Here is a 14,928-nt window from a genome sequence, read left to right as displayed (position 1 = left end):
GGGAATGGAACAGCTCCCCTATGAGGAAAGACTAAAGAGCTTAGGACTTTTCAGCTTGGAGAAGAGACGGCTGAGGGGGGATATGATAGAGGTTTAAAATCATGAGAGGTCTAGAACGGGTAAATGTGAATTGGTTATTTATTCTTTCAGATAATAGAAAGACTAGGGGGCACTCCATGAAGTTAGCATGTGGCACATTTAAAACTAATCAGAGAAAGTTCTTTTTTACTCAACGCACAATTAAACTCTGGAATTTGTTGCCAGAGGATGTGGTTAGTGCAGTTAGTATAGCTGTGTTTAAAAAGAGATTGGATAAGTTCTTGGAGGAGAAGTCCATTACCTGCTATTAATTGAGTTGACTTAGAAAATAGCCACTGCTATTACTAGCAATGGTAACATGGAATAGACCCTAGTTTTTGGGTACTTGCCAGGTTCTTATGGCCTGGATTGGCCACTGTTGGAAACAGGATGCTGGGCTTGATGGACCCTTGGTCTGACCCAGTATGGCATGTTCTTATGTTCTTACCTTTACCATTTCCACTTTCTGTGTCGTCCCCGGCAGCTCAATCTACTGCCAAAGATATACAACAACTCTGGAGAGAGACACTAAAGAGATGCTCCAAAGAGCAGGACAAACAGCTAAGAAAGGATATGATGCTCATCACAGCAAGGCTCCTGAATTCCAGCCTGGTGACAAAGTCTGGCTATCTACCAAGCAGCTAAAACTCAAGCTTCCATTTGCTTGCTTTGCTCCACACTTTGTCGGACCCTTTCCTATCCTCCGATGATTGGGACCACTAATTTATAGTCTAAAACTTCCTCCAGCTATGAAGATTCATAATGCATTCCATGTATTGCTGCTGAAACCGCTTGTTCTTATCGAGTTTTCTAACAAGACACCTGAACCTACTCCTGTTGATGCAGAAGAAGACATCGAGTACAAAGTAGATGCCATCCTTGACGTAAGAAAGAGAGGCAAAGTATGGGAATACCTCCTGTCATGGGAGGGATACAGACCGTAAGAAAACTCTTGGGAACCTTTGGCTAATATCATGGACAAGGAGATGCTTCAACAGTTCTATTGTTTGAATCCCAGAAACCAAGACCAGGTAGGGGGTCTGGAGGGGGCCCTTTGAAAAGGGGGGGGGGTACTGTTGCATTTGTTGGTCTCAGACGGCTTCGACTTCTGTGCCTCACCTTTCTTTCTGCTCTCCCCACTAGCCTTGGGAAGATGGCGACCGCCGCGTCTTCATGCCACTGTCCTCGGCCATCGCCCAAGAATCCACTCCAACACCTCAAAATCATAACAAATAAATACTGGACTCTATAATTCTGATACTGAAACCCAATGCACCTCAACTCCTGCCCTGCAGCATCCCCTGCTCTTCCACTACTGAGCCCCTCACTCAGCTCTGGCGTCTGCCCTGATGAAACATTCTCCAGTCCCTGAGCCTCGAGATCTTTACATGACAGTATAACTTCATTTCAGTTTGTTCTAGTTTGCATGATTTTATTTTTATTTTTTTCAGAGGCACCGAAGATGCATGTTCGTGATCCCCACAGGGGAATGTATCTCTTGACCATTCTTTGCTTTGTCCTTCTGGTGATTTCTCATCACTTCCAGACTGTAAATACAGGTGAGACGTCTCTTAGTTTCCTGTGCCTTTTTATCATTATTAACTGCCGGCATTTTATCCTGACTTTCCCTTATTCTCTGTGCACAGCTGTAAGAGAAAAGGACTAGAATCTGCTGTTTGCAATGGAAGGAATAAAATTATATCTGAGGTGATAAAATCTTCCGACCCTCAAACTTTCCCTTGTGCATGCAGTGGTTAGAGGAGGAAGCCAAAGACCAGGGATGCCAGGGTCAGATCCTGCTTCTTACTTCCCCCTCCATCGCCTCAGGTACAAAGTAGACTCTGAGTCCTAATGTGGAGGGAAATAACTGAAGTACCTGAATTGTAACTTGCCTTGTGCTCAGATTTTGGAAAAGATGCGTAACTAAGTCTGAAATCCAAATCTGTTACAGTAACAATGAGGCTGCACTGAAAATCTTAAATGCAGGAAATGCAGTAATGATTGCTGCTCCCAACTTCCCTCACTCCCTCCCACAGCCTCTAACCAATAGAAGAGCTCTGAAGGGGTTAATAAACATGTGGATAAAGGTGAACCGGTAGATATAGTATACTTGGATTTTCAGAAGGCGTTTGACAAAGTTCCTCATGAGAGGCTTCTAGGAAAAGTAAAAAGTCATGGTATAGGTGGCGATGTCCTTTCGTGGATTACAAACTGGCTAAAAGTCAGGAAACAGAGAGTAGGATTAAATGGGCAATTTTCTCAGTGGAAGGGAGTGGACAGTGGAGTACCTCAGGGATCTGTATTGGGACCCTTACTTTTCAATATATTTATAAATGATCTGGAAAGAAATCTGACGAGTGAGGTAATCAAATTTGCAGATGATATAAAATTGTTCAGAGTAGTTAAATCACAAGCAGATTGTGATAAAAAGCAGGAAGACCTTGTGAGACTGGAAAATTGGGCATCAAAATGGCAGGTGAAATTTAATGTGGATAAGTGCAAGGTGATGCATATAGGGAAAAATAACCCATGCTATAATTACACAATGTTGGGTTCCATATTAGGTGCTACAACCCAAGAAAGAGATCTAGGTGTCATAGTGGATAACACATTGAAATCGTCGGTGCAGTGTGCTGTGAGAGTCAAAAAAGCAAACAGAATGTTAGGAATTATTAGGAAGGGAATGGTGAATAAAACGGAAAATGTCATAATGCCTCTGTATTGCTCCATGGTGAGACCGCACCTTGAATACTGTGTACAATTCTGGTCGCCGCATCTCAAAAAAGATATAATTGCGATGGAGAAGGTACAGAGAAGGGCTACCAAAATGATAAGGGGAATGAAACAGCTCCCCTATGAGGAAAGACTAAAGAGGTTAGGACTTTTCAGCTTGGAGAAGAGACGACTGAGGGGGGATATGATAGAGGTGTTTAAAATCATGAGAGGTCTAGAATGGGTAGATGTGACTCGGTTATTTACTCTTTCGGATAATAGAAAAACTAGGGGGCACTCCATGAAGTTAGCGTGTGGCACATTTAAAACTAATCGGAGAAAGTTCTTTTTCACTCAATGCACAATTAAACTCTGGAATTTGTTGCCAGAGGATGTGGTTAGTGCAGTTAGTATAGCTGTGTTTAAAAAAGGATTGGATAAGTTCTTGGAGGAGAAGTCCATACCTGCTATTAATTAAGTTGACATATAATAACCACCGCTATTACTAGCAACAGTAACATGGAATAGACTTAGTTTTTGGGTACTTGCCAGGTTCTTATGGCCTGGATTGGCCACTGTTGGAAACAGGATGCTGGGCTTGATGGACCCTTGGTCTGAGCCAGCATGGCATGTTCTTATGTTCTCCTAGCCACCTGTGCTCCCTCCCACAGCCTCTGACCAATAGAAGAGCTCTCTGTGCTCACTCTTACAGCCTCTGACCAATAAAAGAGCTCTCCCAGCTGGCTTTGCTCCCTCCCACAGACTTTGTCCAATAGCTCTCCCAGCTGGCTGTGCTCCCTTCCTCGACCTCTAACCAATAGAAGAGCTCTCCCAGCTGGCTTTGCTCCCTCCCACAGACTTTGTCCAATAGCTCTCCCAGCTGGCTATGCTCCCCTCCCACTGACCAATAGAAGAGCTCTCCCAGCTGGCTTTGCTCCCTCCCACAGACTTTGTCCAATAGCTCTCCCAGCTGGCTATGCTCCCCTCCCACTGACCAATAGAAGAGCTCTCTGTGCTCACTCTTACAGCCTCTGACCAATAAAAGAGCTCTCCCAGCTGGCTTTGCTCCCTCCCACAGACTTTGTCCAATAGCTCTCCCAGCTGGCTATGCTCCCCTCCCACTGACCAATAGAAGAGCTCTCCCAGCTGCCTGTGCACCCTCCCATACCCTCTGACCAAAAGAAAAGTTCTCCCAGCCGCCGGTACTCACTTCCAAATCTTGTAACCAATTCTAGAGGTTCCCCAGTTTCTTTTCTTAGATGCTGACTAGTTTAAGGTATCATTTCCCCCTGGGCCTGGTCCCCCTACCTCCCCAGGCCTGAGCCGGCGGCAGTGGTGATGCTTCCTTCAGGGCCTGCACTGGCTGCAGCAGTGAATGATGCTTCTCCTGGGTTTGGGTCAGAGGCAGCAGTGTCAGAAGCTCCTCCTGAGCCCTGGGTGGTTGCAGCTGTCCCGCCCACTGCTGCCCCGGGCCAGTCCCTATCCCTGCCACCAGGTGCTAATTTTTAGGTTACCTGGTCCCTGTGAATTCTCCACTTCTGAGCTGAGGAATGAGCAGGTTTGCAAGAGTTGAATAGGAGCACAGCAATGATGCAGGTTTGGGGTTTATGTAACAGGGAGAGTTAATTTCTCAAGATGTGCAGAGAGCTGGAAGGCTTTACAAATTTCAGGACTGCAGTTGAGCGATGGAAGAGTGATCCTTGCCGTGGGATGATGAGTGACAGAACGAGGTCTGACCCGTGAGATCTTCCCAGGCTTGATCTGCTCTTACCCAGAAAGGACATGTGGAAGACATTTTTCAGAAGGATCTAAGAAAATCCAAGAGTAGGTGGTGGTCAACAGTGTCAGAAGCAGTGGATATCTCAAGGACAATAGGGATTGAGTGAAGGCCTTTGACAGTTGCAATGGGCAGGTCATTGGTGATGTTGGCAAGGGCTGCTAGACAGGTAGATCTGTGGGGATGAAAATTACCCCCACCCCACACAATAGGGGACCACTGGGTGTATCCCCTAACTCTTATCGGCCTGTGCCCCACCTCTCACTCAGCTAAGAACAATTCTCTGCTTGCTACTCTGGCCCCTCCCTTCCCAGGCAGCAGAGAGCAGGAGGGGAAGGGGGGAAGCTGGATTGGGCAGAGCAGAGCAAGAAAGAGCTAATCCTCTCCTTAATTCAGCCCCTGTCTCCTCTCATTTCCCAGGAGCCCATGCATGGAAAAAACCACAGGCATAATAAGATCCCTGCCTTTATATTTCTCAGCTGTCAGTCCCATATTCTCCATTTCTGACTGATGTCATTCCCTTTGTTTTGTGTCACATAATTAGCAGAAGGATATAAAGTCATTGGCCCTGATCAGCCCGTGGTTGCTGTTCTGGGTGGAGCTGCTGTGTTACCCTGCCGCCTCTCCCCACCCCTCAGCGCCCAGCACATGCAGGTGAGGTGGTTCCGAACCGGATTTGATTCTCTTGTGCATCTGTATGAGAACGGGAAGGATCAGAATGAGGAACAGATCCCAGAGTACCGAGGCAGGACAGAGCTCATTAGGAATCGCATCTCCAATGGCAGCGTCTCGCTGAGGATACACAATGTCGGGCTGAAAGACGAGGGACGTTACACCTGCTTCTTTAGATCTGATACTTACTATGAAGAAGCAATGCTGGAGCTGAAAGTAGCAGGTAAGTGGCAGCTTTTAGCCTATTCTGACTTTGCACCCTTTCTCTGTTTATTCTGACAGTGGCTGAATGACATAAGGAGAATTTAGTGCAGGAGACACCAAAGTGCCGTATTGTAGCTGCACTGCAGGACTCCCTGATATTACAGAGATATTGATAATGAAATAGGCAGAGGAGGGATAGGAGAGATTGGGTATGGAGAATAAGCTCAGGGTACAAGAATAGTCAGCGACAAACTGAATAGGGTGATAATTACTAATAAATTACTACAATAAATAATACTAACCAGGAATTGGCCCTGAACATATTGTAGGGTGGTGAGCCGGGAGTGAGTGAATGAAGCAGAAACCCAGGGAAGACTCAGGTTAAACTGCATTAACTCAGAGGTGGAAGCAGGGGAGAAAGATCTCATACTGCCCCTCTATAAGGACTGTCCAGGTTAGGCAGGTACCATCCCTTTACAAGCTCACACCTTATCCTATCAGATATGATTTCTCTTCTGTAGCCCTTGCTGGGACCTTGTAATCCACCATAGTTACAGGTTCAGCTTGCTTACAGTTTAAGCTCTCCTTAGTTTGGTATAGAAGAAAGCAGATGTTATTTAATCCACTCATCCTTCTCTGTAACTTTCCTCTACTACTCCTACTCCTATAATGCCACTCAGTGTATGCAGCTCTGTAGAAATACACAGAAGGGACAGTCCCAGCTCCGTAGAGCTTACAGTCTGATCAAGACAAGCATGCAGGGCAAAAGACAGAATGGTTACACAATCAATATTTTATTTATTTGTTTAAAGGTTTTATAGACTCACTAGATCACAACGGTTTACAGGTGAAACATTCGCTTTTTCAGCATCCAGGGAGAGAGCTATCACAGGCGATGTGACGGATTTAGCTAACTCAAGAATGTGGACTGCAGATTTGCACCTGTACATCTGCTGGAGACAGAGAAATAGTGAGGGTCTGCAGGCGGCACTCTCGGTTATGTAGCAGTGCCTGAAAGTTTTTGTTCTCTGCCTCAATTTGCTGGTAGGGATGCAGAACCCACTCATCTGGACTGATCTGGGGTACAGACAGGATCCAGCTTTCTATGAATGTTCACAATTGTCAGGAGGGGCTCTTTCAAGCAATGTTGCCAACAAAGGGAAGATATGCTCATGCCGTATCAGGCACAGATTTAGGAAATGTAGCAACTGCCTCCAGCGTCAAATTGTCTTAGGCGCCAGAGCACTGCTCCAGCCTCCGTGGTCTCATCTGGGCGAGCTGCTGTCCTGGCACCACAGGTCCTGTAAGTGACACCGACCCTACAGCAGCAGCAACTCCATGGAGGAACCTGAGCGTGGAGCCTGCAAACCCTCGCGTACTGACAGAAACTGCAGCGTCCCTGCTTCTCCTCCTCCTGCACAGACTTCCAGTTACCCTGAAACCTGTATGAGTGCAAGAGATCATCACCACAGGGCCTATCTGCACACAAGGGTTTTCAGAGCCCATGCTGAGGTTCCCTGATGGAGAAGCTGAGGTACCGGGGCCTCTCTATAGGACCAGTGGGAGAGGGGAAGATCTGGAAGGAGGTAATGGCAATTTATTTTTGTTATACCGGTGATAGGAGTGAGGTCTCCTCATACCTCTGACTTCTGGGTGAGACCCCCTCCATCCTCCACCTTCTGATTACTGAGAGGACCCAGGTTAACCTCCTCTCCCCCATTGCCTATGGTGCCCATAGGCAATGGGGGAGGGGAGGGTTTTAAATCTGGCCCTGCTCCACATTATTTTTGTCAGCAGGGAGCAAGTCCAGGAGAGACCGCCCTGCAGTTCTGCTGGTGATCAGGATCTCCGGACCTGTTCTCCATCAGCTGCAGGAGGCAAAATCCCCCTCATGCTTAATATTAGGATATAAAGGCAGATCATCCTGTCACTAGCAGAGAATGAATCTCAATCTCATGTTCTGACAGATGGATGTTATTTTATCTTTAGGTCTGGGCACTGCTCCTTACATCTTTATCACTGACCATCAGGACAGAGGAATCAGGGCTGTGTGTGAATCTTCAGGATGGTACCCAGAGCCCGAAGTGACCTGGAGACAGGAGGATGGACAGAGCCTGACACCATTATCTGAGACAATAACACAAGAGCACAACGGTCTGTTCAAAGTCACAACCTCCCTCCTGATGAGAACCAATCAGTACGGCAGGATTTCCTGCCATATCAGAGACACCCTCCTGAACCAAGAGAGAGAATCAGGGATTTCTATATCAGGTGAGTGACGGTCACAGAGAGCAGCCTCGGTGATAGAAAGTGTTAATCTGAGTGAGCAGCAGGGAGGGCTTCCTGGAATCAGATCCAATAGTCAATAAAACATCTTCCCTGATGGAATATGGGAGACAGAGAAAGTAAAACTGAGACTGCTTCAAGTCCCCTGATGCCATCTGCAGTACCTCATTATTTCTCTCTCTCCCGCAGATTTATTTATTTATTTAAAAACTTTTCTATACCATCGTTTAGTGGTATACCATCACAATGGTTTACAGACAGGCACAAAAATAAGTCTGGTTAGGATTATAAATTAGCTAGTAGCTGCCAATAAAGTTTCGGTTACATGATTCAAATAATATACACTATCTGGATCGTGGATTTGAAATTCCATTTATATGAATAATAGGATATCCATATATGAGAATACTGTACTCTTAAATTAATCTTTAGGTATGAGAAAAATAATAAAGGAGGGATAACTGCTAATTGTTGACTTTTAACAGTCAACAAAATAGCTCTCTTTCTTGTCCGCTAGTATTCCTTACTCTCCACTCTCATTCTGAAAAGCTTTTTTGAAAAGCCATGTTTTTAAACTTTTTTGAAGAATTTTAAATCTTTCATTAGTCTTATTTAGAGTGGCATAGTGTTCCATAATATCGGACCGGCTAGGGATAGTGCTCTCTCTCTAACTTGCATCAGTTTTGCTGTCTTTACAGAGGGAATGGTCAGTAGAGCTTTATTGGCTGATCTTAGATTTCTCTGGGGGACATGGAGTCGTAGTGCAGTGTTTAGTCAGTATTTTCCTCATAGATTAGTTTGTGGATTGTGCATAGTGTTTTAAATTGCACTCTTTGTTCAACTGGCAGCCAGTGTAATTCAGCGAGTGTTTGAGTGATGTGATCTCTTCTGCTTTTTCCAGTTAGAATTCTGGCTGCAGAGTTCTGTAAGATCTGTAGTGGTCTTAGTGTTGTATATGGTAATCCAAGGAAGAGTGTGTTACAATAGTCTGTGCTCGCGAATATAAGTGCTTGGAGAACGGTTCTAAAGTGTGCTTGGGTTAATAGGGGTTTTAGCCTTCTATGCACCATAAGTTTGGCGTAACCTTCCCTAACTTTCACTGATATGTGTTGCTTAAGATTGAGTTCATTATCAAATATTACTCCTAGGTTTCGAGCTTTTTCAGTTAGTTCCACTATCTGAACCTTTATAAGTTTGATGGGATTCTGTATTAGTTCAGTGGTTTTTCTTTCAAGGTGTATGAATTCTGTCTTTTAAATATTAATTACCAGTTCCATTTGGCTTAATAGTTGTTTAATTATATCTAGGTACAACATTGCTAAGTTTAGTGTTTTTTCAATTGTTTCCTGGTGCTTACACCTGCAGTTCCTCAGTATTTCTCTGTCTCCCGCAGATGGGGGCTGGTGCTTAAACCTGCAGTTCCTCAGTATTTCTCTCTCCCGCAGATGGGGGCTCGTGCTTAAACCTGCAGTTCCTCAGTATTTCTCTGTCTCTCCTGCAGATGGGGGCTGGTGCTTAAACCTGCAGTCCCTCAGTATTTCTCTCTCTCCCGCAGATGGGGGATGTTGCTTAAACCTACAGTTCCTCAGTATTTCTCTCTCTCTCCCGCAGATGGGGGCTGGTGCTTAAACCTGCAGTTCCTCAGTATTTCTGTCTCTCCCGCAGATGGGGGCCGGTGCTTAAACCTGCAGTTCTTCAGTATTTCTCTCTATCTCTCGCAGATGGGGGCCGGTGCTTAAACCTGCAGTTCCTCAGTATTTCTCTCTCTCTCCCGCAGATGGGGGCTGGTGCTTAAACCTGCAGTTCTTCAGTATTTTTCTCTCTCTCCCTCAGATGGGGTCTGGTGCTTAAACCTGCAGTTCCTCAGTATTTCTCTCTCTCCCTCAGATGGGGGCTGGTGCTTAAACCTGCAGTTCCTCAGTATTTCTTTCTCTCTCACTCACTCTCTCTCTGCAGATGGGGGCTGATGGTTAAACCTGCAGTTCCTCAGTATTTCTCTCTCTCTCTTTCATTCTCTCTGCAGATGGGGGCTGATGCTTAAACCTGCAGTTCCTAAGTATTTCGCTCTCTCCCGCAGATGGGGGCTACTGCTTAAACCTGCAGTTCCTCAGTATTTCTCTTTCCCGCAGATGGGGGCTGGTGCTTAAACCTGCAGTCCCTCAGTATTTCTCTGTCTCCCTCAGATGGGGGCTGGTGCTTAAACCTGCAGTTCCTCAGTATTTCTCTGTCTCCTGCAGATGGGGGCTGGTGCTTAAACCTGCAGTTCCTCAGTATTTCTCTCTCCCGCAGATGGGGGCTGGGGCTTAAACCTGCAGTTCCTCAGTATTTCTCTCTCCCGCAGATGAGGGCTGGTGCTTAAACCTGCAGTTCCTCAGTATTTCTCTCTCTCTCGCAGATGGGGGCCGGTGCTTAAACCTGCAGTTCCTCAGTATTTCTCTCTCTCCCGCAGATGGGGGCTGGTGCTGAAACTTGCTGTTCCCTCAGTATTTCTCTCTCTCCCGCAGATGGGAGATGGTGCTTAAACCTGCAGTTCCTCAGTATTTCTCTCTCTCTCGCAGATGGGGGCCGGTGCTTAAACCTGCAGTTCCTCAGTATTTCTCTGTCTCCCGCAGATGGGGGCTGGTGCTTAAACCTGCAGTTCCTCAGTATTTCTCTCTCTCTCGCAGATGGGGGCTGGTGCTTAAACCTGCAGTTCCTCAGTATTTCTCTGTCTCCCGCAGATGGGGGCTGGTGCTTAAACCTGCAGTTCCTCAGTATTTCTCTCTCTCTCGCAGATGGGGGCCGGTGCTTAAACCTGCAGTTCCTCAGTATTTCTCTGTCTCCCGCAGATGGGGGCTGGTGCTTAAACCTGCAGTTCCTCAGTATTTCTCTCTCTCTCGCAGATGGGGGCTGGTGCTTAAACCTGCAGTTCCTCAGTATTTCTCTGTCTCCCGCAGATGGGGGCTGGTGCTTAAACCTGCAGTTCCTCAGTATTTCTCTCTCTCTCGCAGATGGGGGCCGGTGCTTAAACCTGCAGTTCCCTCAGTATTTCTCTCTCTCCCGCAGATGGGAGATGGTGCTTAAACCTGCAGTTCCTCAGTATTTCTCTCTCTCTCTCTCTCCGCAGATGAGGGCTGGTGCTTAAACCTGCAGTTCCTCAGTATTTCTCTCTCTCTCTCCGCAGATGGGGGCTGATGCTTAAACCTGCAGTTCCTCAGTATTTCTCTCTCTCCCGCAGATGAGGGCCGGTGCTTAAACCTGCAGTTCCTCAGTATTTCTCTCTCTCTCTCCGCAGATGGGGGCTGATGCTTAAACCTGCAGTTCCTCAGTATTTCTCTCTCTCCCGCAGATGAGGGCCGGTGCTTAAACCTGCAGTTCCTCAGTATTTCTCTCTCTCTCTCCGCAGATGGTGACTGGTGCTTAAACCTGCAGTTCCTTTTTCTCAGCAATTTTTCTTTTTGCCAGTTTTCAGCCTTACTCTCATTGGTCGGGGTTCCTAGAAAGGGATCCCTACTCTGCTTAGTTGAGTCAGGCGGCCTGGAGGTTGGTGACCCGTTTAGTGGGTTTAAAATACCACTTTTCCAGCAAAGCCAGTATCCTACTGACATTTATCCCTGATCATCTCCCGTTCATGAAACCACTTGGCCCGGTGAAATTAGTGTTATGCTCAGGCTTGTGGACCCTTGGCCGACGGGAGGATGGTATACCTTTCGGAGGATCCGTAGGTTCTCTCGTCGGGAGGTGAGGCAGAGCAGAAGACAGGACGAGCTGACCCTTGGCACTGGAGACTGAGGCAACAGCGGAGACTGGTGAAGAGACGAGAAGAGGAGCTGTGTCTTCACCCCTGGAAGTCTGTGGTCCCCCCAGGAGGAGCCCGTCGGGACCCAGACTGCTGGGACTTTGGCGGACCTTTTAGAGGTCAGGTGTCGGTGCAAGGGCTGACTGGAACTTCACCCTGGAAGCCCACAGTCCCCCTGGGAGGAGCCCGTAGGGACCCAGACCGCTGGGACTTAGGTGGGCCCTTGGAGATGGGAGTCTTGAAGGAGTCCTAGGTCGAGTGCCAGAGGATCACCAGTCCGAGGTCGTGTACCAGAGAATCACCACTTGCCAATCCGAAGTCGGGAACCAGAGAATCACCGTAAGCCAATCCGAAGTCAGGAACCAGAGAATCACCATAAGCCAATCCGAAGTCAGGAACCGGGAACACCAAGACGAAACAGGAACCAGAGTCCAAGCGCAGGGAACTCACCGAAGCAAGCAGACTAGACAGCGTAGAAGGACGTTGCCAAGTCGAGGAATGGTCAGAGGAAGTCTCCTTATATACTTCCTCTGGCCCTAGAGGTAAGAACCAGCTGCAGGCAATTAAGGGGACGAGGTCCCTTTAACTCTGGTGAGGGGGTATGGCCTCGTGTCCAAGCATGGCGGTGGCCATCTTGGATCCGAGCCGCGGAGGAGAGCAGCAGCGGCCACGTGGGAGGAGCAGGGACGGCTCTGATCCCGGCGGCCAGCCTGAAGGCCCGCGCCGCCGTGCGGAGCTCGGAGCAGGGCAGTCAGCCCCGATGCTGCCCTGGTCGTTGGAGGAGGTAGGGGGCCGCGCCCGCGGACGGCCGTGGGCGTGGAACACAACAATTAGAGATGGAAGCAGATTGAACTGGGTCCTTTCCTGATTTGAGAAAAACCATAATATGGGCAGTCTAATGTCGGGGCATCTGCTCCCTGTTAGCTATTTCCCCAAACAATGTAGGTAAGCATTTGGTAATGAGATGTCGCAAGGTTTTATAAAAATGATTATTTAACCCTTTCTGGTTCAGGAGAATTAAATAGTTGTAACTTGGATGTAGAAAACTCTATTTCTTGTTCTTTGATGTGTCTATTTAGTAGATCAACTGGGTTAAATAATCAATTGTATAAAATGGTTATTTAACCCATCTTTAACTGGACCTTCTCCAGTGCAACTATATCTGTTTAGTAGATATAGCTGCACTGGAGATGGTACAGAGAAAGGCTTCCAAAACGATAAAGGGGATGGAACGGCTCCACTATGAGGAAAGGCTGAAGAGGTTAGGGCTGTTCAGCTTGGAGAAGTGATGGCTGAGGGGGTATATAATAGAGGTCTTTAAAATCATGAGAGGCCTTGAATGAGTAGATGTGAATCGGTTATTTACTCTTTCGGATAATAGAAGGACTAGGGGGCACTCCATGAAGTTAGCAAGTGGCACATTTAAGACTAATTGGAGAAAGTTCTTTTTCACTCAACGCACAATTAAACTCTGGAATTTGTTGCCAGATGATGTGGTTAGTGCAGTTAGTGTAGCTGGGTTCAAAAAAGGTTTGGATAAGTTCTTGGAGGAGAAGTCCATTACCTGCTATTAATCAAGTTGACTTAAGAAATGGCCTCTGCTATTACTGGCATCAGTAGCACAGGAACTATCTAATGTTTGGGTACTTGCCAGGTACTTGTAGCCTGCTTTGGCCACTGTTGGACACAGGATTCTGTGCTTGATGGACCCTCTCGGTCTGACCCTCTCGGTCTGACCCAGTATGGCATGGTCCTATGTTCTTAGTATCTCCAGATGTGTTGCAGACACCTTAGGTAACATTATGTTTTCCAAAAATCTCACCTGTTCTACTTCATTACTAGTTGTACTGTGTATAAGTGGCAATAGTATTGTTCAAAAATTCTATAAATGTCAGTCAGGGAAGATTGTGGCTTCCCAAGGAGTCCTGTAATGCAGTAATACAAGAAGATCCAAATTTATCTTGTATTACATTTGCCAACATCCTCCCAGATTTATTGCCATAAACAAATAATCTCTGTTGTAAAGAAGTCAAGGATGAATTTGCCCAATGATGAATTTGGTAATTTATGCAAGGACCTGGGTGCCTTCCTTATAACTTTGGAAGAAGTTGAACTTAGCTGTTTCTGAAGAGTGTGGACTTTCTTGGTTTAAGTTTAAACTAATTGCCTGTTCTTAGAGACAGCATATTGAGCAATATCACCCCGAAAGACAGCATTCGCTGTTTCCTAAAAAAGTATTGGGATTTCTTTGTGGGCAGCATTGAAAGCTTCATATTCCTTCCATTTATGTTGGATGTATTCACCAAATTCTTCATCTTGGGCGAGCCCATTTGGCACCCGACAAGCAGGTGGGAGCGTTCGTGTGAGACCCCAAATCATAGAGCACGTCACAGGCCGGTGACCGGATATAAGCAGAGTGTCTGTGTTTCTCTCTGTCTCAAAGGAAATCAGCCCTCAGATATCAAGATGTACTGTGTTTTGCTGAAATCACCACATTGATTCCTCCGTCAGTAATAGGATCTCGTAGAAACTCCTCATGTTTATTTCAGGGCTCTGCTGGGCACCTCCACTGTTTCTCAGTTCCTAAGATCACTCTTCTCTTTGTCCTCCTGTCCTGCACCTTCTCTTCCCTGAATCTAACAGAATTCTCTACAAATCATTTTGACATTTTTCTATAGAATATTCTCTTATGAATTGTGAAATCCAGTATTCCTGAACATACCCAGATCAGTCCAGACCAGTGGGTTGTGCATTCCTACCAGCAGATGGAGTCAGAGAACAAAATCTACTTAACAAGCGTGCCACCTGCAGTCCCTCAGTATTTCTCTGACTCCAGCAGATGGTAGCGATGCAAACCTGCAGTCTGTTAATTAAAAAAAAAAAAATAAAAGGTTATTAGGGAAAGTTTTTTTTCCTAGGATAGGCTAGATCAGTGATGGCCAACCTTTTGAGCATAACTCGGGTGGTGTGTCACTTCTAGAAATATCCATAATTTTGTGATATTTGTAGCTCTAATAACAAAAAGTTATAACTTTAATATATGTACTGTATTTATTAATAAAGCAAAAGCAAATAATTCTTTACCTTACCTGCTTAGCGACTTTTTTGTAGCTGAATTTCATTGGCTAAATCTTCAATTGAAGGTTGGTATTTCGTACACTTCAAGCCCAAGCAAGAGTTATAAACTTCATCTGTCAGTCTGTTTCTTTTATTGACTCCCATTCATTTTCTCACACTCCCTCCCCATCCCCCAGGCATGCACACATTCATTCTCACACACACAGACCCCCAGGCAGGCACCAATTCATTGTCACACACACATATACTACACACTGGCCGGCACCTATTCTCACACATACAAACCCCAGGAAGACACCCATACATTCACACACATACACCCCTAGGCAGACTCCCATTCATA

At 46.3% G+C, this 14,928-nt stretch overlaps 1 protein-coding gene across 1 annotated transcript in view; it reads left to right on the top strand.

Annotated features, from left to right (window-relative positions):
* Positions 1–14,928, top strand: part of LOC115081316 (butyrophilin subfamily 1 member A1-like) — a 35,061-nt gene that overhangs the window by 2,019 nt on the left and 18,114 nt on the right. Inside the window, exons 2-4 of the mRNA XM_029585796.1 lie at positions 1,530–1,637; positions 5,112–5,462; positions 7,433–7,714. Coding sequence (XP_029441656.1) covers positions 1,530–1,637; positions 5,112–5,462; positions 7,433–7,714 — 741 coding nt within the window. The remainder of the gene's footprint in view (positions 1–1,529; positions 1,638–5,111; positions 5,463–7,432; positions 7,715–14,928) is intronic.

The sequence above is a fragment of the Rhinatrema bivittatum genome, unplaced genomic scaffold, assembly GCF_901001135.1.
Source record: "Rhinatrema bivittatum unplaced genomic scaffold, aRhiBiv1.1, whole genome shotgun sequence".
Taxonomy (NCBI): Eukaryota; Metazoa; Chordata; class Amphibia; order Gymnophiona; family Rhinatrematidae; genus Rhinatrema; species Rhinatrema bivittatum.
This window is presented reverse-complemented; position numbering and strand designations above follow the sequence as displayed.